This window comes from Entelurus aequoreus, linkage group LG20 (genome assembly GCF_033978785.1).
Source record: "Entelurus aequoreus isolate RoL-2023_Sb linkage group LG20, RoL_Eaeq_v1.1, whole genome shotgun sequence".
Taxonomy (NCBI): domain Eukaryota; kingdom Metazoa; phylum Chordata; class Actinopteri; order Syngnathiformes; family Syngnathidae; genus Entelurus; species Entelurus aequoreus.
Window position 1 is genome coordinate 24191654 of NC_084750.1, and position 6000 is coordinate 24197653.

A 6000-nucleotide genomic window follows, 5' to 3' on the forward strand; every position below is an offset into this window, starting at 1 on the left:
CAAATAATAACTCATGTAAAATACAAAAGTAAACTCTCAAATTTTTAAATCATGTCACACTTTGAACTGGACACCAAATCTGTTATCTGTTTCTTTGTCAGTTAGTGGGAAGCCTGGCATTGCATGCTGTTAACTAGTGAGTTGTACTCTGGTGTGTAACTTGACACTGCAACTCTGAGTGAGTCTTGCAGATGTGCATCAGTGAGGCGTGTTCTGTGTTTGTTCTTGATGAAGATCATGTCAGAAAAGGCTGATTCACAAAGATAAGATTTTTCCTCATTGTTTGCGGAACCTTCTTAATCTGGCCTTAAGCTTAATTATGATAAATGTAAAATGTTAAGGATCGGAAATCTAAAGGGAACGTCCTTTCGAATGGAATGCAAAGTGCCTGTTTTGTGGACAGATGGACCAGTTAACATACTTGGTGTTGTTGTCCCAGAAAATCTGGAAGATCTAGGCTCAGTAAATTATGATAATTGACTAAGAAAGCTGGACAAAATTATGCAATTATGGAAAGGGAAATCCCTAACCTTGTAGGGTAAAATGTCTATTGCCAACTCGTTAATTATTCCTCAATTTATTTATTTGTTTTTGTCATTACCAGCTCCATCACAAAACTTTTTTAAGATTTATGAGCGGAGGGTCTTCGATTTTGTCTGGAACGGCAAACCAGAAAAGATTAAAAGAAAGGTTTTGTACAAAGAGTATGAATATGGGGGCCGTAACTTCTCAACCTTTAAGCTATGTGTCTGTCTTTAAAAGCATCAATTGTTCCAAAGATGTATTTAAACTTTGAGTGGTACACAAATGTCCTGTTGGACAAAAAACATGTACTGTATCAAAAGAAATTGTATCCTTTTTTACAAGTGATCCCCTCCCAGAGAGTCTGCTGGGAAACATGGCGGGGTTCATAAAGGAAACAATCCACTCATAGTGGTGTTTTCAATTTTATGTGCCAGAAAAAAGAGACGATATTTTGCAGCAGTTAATATGGATGAACTCTAATATTGTAATAGATGGAAAGCCTTTCTTTTGGAAAAATATGTTTGAAAGAGGAATCATTTTTGTCAATGATATTATCAATGAGAATGGTAAAATTATGAAGTATGATGAATTTAGAGCTATGTATGGTGATGCTTGCTCAAGCTTTTCATTTTATCAACTAACTGGAGTAATTGGGAAAAGATGGAAACAAATAATTAAATATGGAACTACTAAATTATTAGTTTGTAAACCTCTAATAAGAAATTCTAGTTGGCAAAAAGGAACTAAAATAAATAGAAAAATATATAATTTTTATTTAATAAAGAAATCTTTGAAGGCTGCCTCATACAACACAAATGGAAAATGGGAGGACTTTTTTGACTGCCCGTTGCCATGGGATGCCATATTCAAATTAATCTATAAAACCACTATCGATGTGCAAAATCGTTATTTTCAAATTAAAATTATTTATAACTTCTTACCCACAGGGAAAATGTTAAAATTATGGAATATGACAGAGTCAGATGATTGCTGATTTTGTTGTCAGGAGCCTGAATCCACCCTGCATTTGTTTTGGTATAGTCATATTGTGTCTTTGTTTTGGGTGGAAGTTGAAAAAATGTGTTTAAGGATTGGTTTGTTTATGAAGCTTAATGTGGTTTCTGTTATTTTAGGAGAGTTCATTGACAACCATGATTTAGTCAATTTAATTATAGTACTCGGTAAAATGTTTATTTTTAAGGCCAAAAACAGATATTCACTTAGTATTACTTTCTTTAAAACATTTATTCAGTATTTTCTAACTTTAGAAAGTTACATGGTTGAAAACGATAATGATGCCAAAAAACATTAAAAAAAAGATGAGAAGTCCTCAAAGGCTTATTTTGAAAGTATAATTATGTTTATAGATTATATGATATCTGTTGCTGTGTTCCCTAATTTGAGTGACCTGGACATAATCTGGACTGTACATAAATGCTTATTTTGAAAATGTAATTTTGTTTATAAATTATATGCAATCTGTTGTGTTCCCTAATTTTTTTCTGTGTACATGAATGAAGGTGTGTGTTGCTGAGTCCGACTTGGAAATTATCTGGACTGGGCCTGGTTTAAAAAACCCTTTAAACAAATCTAATTTCATTGACAACCTGGTCTGTTGAAGATAAGGCCCTTTTAAAAAAAATAAAATAAAATAAGATAAATAAATAAAAAACATTTTCTTGGATAAAAAAGAAAGTAAAACAATATAAAAATAATTACATAAAAAATAGTAATTAATGAAAATGTTAGTGGACCAGCAGCCTATACAATCATGTGTGCTTCAGGGACTGTGTCCCTTGCAGATGTGTTGTCTATGTTGTGGGAACCAGAATATTGGTAGCAGAAAGAAATAACCCCTTTTGTGTGAGAGGGTGTGGATGAGTGTGCATGGGGGAGGTTGTTTGGGTTGATGCACTGATTGAAAGTGTATCTCGTGTTTTTTCTATGTAGATTTAATTTAAAAAATAAAAATAAAAAATAAAAAAAATGTTTTTTATTTTTTTTATTTTTTTATTTTTATTTTTTAGAACAGGCCCGCGGGCGACTCATCTGGTCCTTACGGGCGACCTGGTGCCCGCGGGCACCGCGTTGGTGACCCCTGGTATAGAGTGTACTTCTTTAAAGTTAAGACTAGTTTAAAGTTATCTTCATTGAAAAATAAGGACATTTTAATGTGACCCCAAACTTTTGAACGGTAGTGTATACATATATGAAATATATATATAAAAAAATATTAAAATCAATTTTTGAAAATAATGAATTTAGAATCGGGATGAATAAGAATCAAATTTTTTTTTTTTGCACCCCAGTCTCTCTCATTCGCACATACAACAAAAATTGTATTTAAAAAAAAAAAAAAGGTCTTACCACACATAACATTATAAAGCTCAATATTTTCAAAGGCTGGAACTTTAGTCTTGAATTTGAACGAAGGTCCATGTCCCAGGAAAATTGTCTGAAATCACAGTTGGTGGTACTGTACATTTTAATTCTATATTTCCATAAAAAGAATAAACTGCGGCAAAGAAATGATGAAGTACCTGCATACTATTGATCTTACTGTCATATCCATGGTCACCCATGAAGCCACAAAGTCTCTTAACTTCAGGTGCTTTCCTGGAATAAAAATATAGTTATTGCATCATTAGATTGATGTACTCAAAGTTAAAAGGTACAAGGGAAGCAAAATACCTGTAAAGATGTTCTGTGTTTGTTTGGACCACAAAGGCAATTAATTAAATTATTGAATTATTTATGTGATAATATTATTTTTGTGTTCATTAAGTCTGTATTTCTTAACCACTGTTGGGCTGCGAGCGCCCCCTGGAGAACCAAAAAAAAAAAAAATCTGTTTCTCAGCTGTGGTTCGTATGGGCCGCAGTGGTACCGAGTCGTAATACACTTTTACACCACTAGTGGCAGTAATGACAATCTCAAACAAACAGAAGAAGTCTGGCGCTAAAGTCATAGAGGTTTCCTAAGCGCAAAAAATATGACTAAATTGGTGAAGCTGTATTTTCATTTGCACTTAATTTTATCGACAGTTTAATATATAACATATATTATTTATTTTTAATTCAGTCAGAATTTATTTGAGCACTGCGTCATTGTAAGTTCAATTTATTTTTCATCAGTTTTTATGGGTCCCTTCTTATGCAGTATATTTGATTAGTTTTTGTTTTTTTTAAATCAGCCTGACCTAAGTCTTGACAATAATCTATGTGATGAACAAGTGCTTTTATATCATTTTAAACTGTGAGTAGGTTAGATAGAATTATTTAATACAATTAAAACCAAGAGTAAGATTACTAATTCAGTGTTAGTATTTGACTTGGAAAAGTTGGGCCCCAAGGTCAAAAAGGTCAAGGACCCCCTGCATTAATTGCAACACTGTAGTTGAAACGGTTTAAATAGTTGACCAAAAAATTTAATAGATGAATAAAGATGGAGTCAAAAATACGATTAATTAATAAAATAAGATTAATTAGTTGAAATTTCTCACATAAAATTGTAATCATTGCCTATGAAAACAAAATATCTACAAAGTAAGAAATATCAATTGTGTTAAGTTGTTAAAATACCAAATTTTCTGTTGCTAAGCCACATCTAAACACTAACACCCAGCTGCAATGTTTGATGTAATACTCGTGTTTTTTAAGGTTTTTCACCGGCAACTTCCATCTGCATCTAGAGCTCGTTTAGGTAAATTGGAAAAAAAAGAAAACTAATTATTACAGAGCAGCATTTAACCTTTCCCGCTTTTTTTTAAAACCAAAATGATGTTGCCGTGATTCAGTGCTTCTCAATTATTTTCTGTTACCTGAAGAAACAAGTCCATGTAAGAAAACCAACAAATGTAGCTGAACTGCACCAATTTTGTCAAGCGGAGTGGTCAAAAACTCAACCAGAAGCTTGTGGATGGCTACCAAAAGCGCCTTATTGCAGTGAAACTTGCCAAGGGACATGTAAGCAAATATTAACATTGCTGTATGTATACTTTTGACCCAGCAGATTTGGTCACATTTTCAGTAGACTCATAATAAATTCATAAAAGAACCAAACTTCATGAATGTTTTTTGTGACCAACAAGTATGTGCTCACAAAAAAAAATTAAAGTTGTAGAAATGATTGGAAACTCAAGACAGCCATGACATTATGTTCTTTACAAATGTATGTAAACTTTTGACCACGACTGTACATCTGATTTTTTTTAATTGCGTACGCTGTTTTGAGGGTATGCCAATTTTTAGTAGGAAATCAAAGCAACTCTTAATACATGAGGCCCCTGATGTTGCATGAAGATTCATTGTCCTGCCTCTCAGTTAACTTCCCATTGCTACTCCTCCGACTGTGTACCATTTTTTTGGTGCCAGACTTGATTATATTTTTGTGCATGGTTCTTGTCTTCCATGTGTGTCCTGTGATTGGCTGGTGACCATTCCAGGGTGTCAGCTTGAACCGACCCCATCCCCATTTGAAACAAAGTAAGGCGTATTTTTTAACATGAAGGCGAAAGAAATGTCACCTGGCAACGTGCCACTTCCGGTCCACCAGCAGATGTACATCCTCAATGCGATGGTTGTTTGCGTAGTGCAGTCTCTTCGGCAGATGCTGCTTCAGGTAAGGCCTGAAATGTTGCTCTGGTTTCTTGCACTGGAATCAAATATACAAAGCAAGGAGAAGAACAAATGTCACAATAAACAATCAACTTAGTCAATACAGTTTCGCTGCCTTCAAGGTACTCAAAGCTCTTTTGTGCTTTCACCGCATTCTACCACGAGATGCAGGATGGATGGGCAGTAGCAAGCTACATGGAGCTAAGCTACGTAGCTTAACTACATTTTCCAGTAGCTTGGCGGTAGCTTAGCTACTTTTAGAGCCATGTAGCTAGGTAGCGTACATCAAAGCTACAAGCTAAGAAGAGAGAAAATGGACGGGGAATCCAGGCTAAAAAAAAAAAAATATGGAGAATATACAATGACCTGGATGAATGAGAACATCCATAGATACAAAGAAAATCCAGTCACGATTGGCTAAGGCAGTGTTTTTCAACCTTTTTTGAGCAAAAGCACATTTTTTTCATTAAAAAAATATGGAGGCACTCCACCAGCAGAAATGTTAAAAAATTAAACTCCACCAGGTTGTCTTTTTTTTTTTTTTAGTTCGTTGTTGTTTTCCTGTGTGTAGCGCTTTAGTTCCTGTCTTGCGCTGTTATTTTGGTGGCTCTTCCTGTTTTGTTGGTGATTTCCTGTAGCAGTTTCACGCCTTCCTTTGAGTGCTATTACCTGACCTGCTTTGTATAGGCAAACAAGACTATTTCAGTTGTGCGGGCGCTTTTCCTTCTTTGTGGTGACATTGTTGATTGCCATGGCATGTACGGACACATACTGTAAGTCTTTGCTGTCGTCCAGCATTCTGTTTTTGTTTACTTTGTAGCCAGTTCAGTTTTACTTTCGTTTTGCATAGCCATCTCTA

At 34.6% G+C, this 6000-nt stretch overlaps 1 protein-coding gene across 1 annotated transcript in view; it reads right to left on the reverse strand.

The window, feature by feature from the left end:
• The window catches only part of enpp2 (ectonucleotide pyrophosphatase/phosphodiesterase 2), a 62673-nt gene that overhangs the window by 21242 nt on the left and 35431 nt on the right, over positions 1 to 6000 (reverse strand). Inside the window, exons 16-18 of the mRNA XM_062029684.1 lie at positions 5051 to 5178; positions 3066 to 3141; positions 2893 to 2980 (exon numbers count right to left, since the gene is read on the reverse strand). Of these exons, the coding sequence (XP_061885668.1) occupies positions 2893 to 2980; positions 3066 to 3141; positions 5051 to 5178 (292 nt within the window). The remainder of the gene's footprint in view (positions 1 to 2892; positions 2981 to 3065; positions 3142 to 5050; positions 5179 to 6000) is intronic.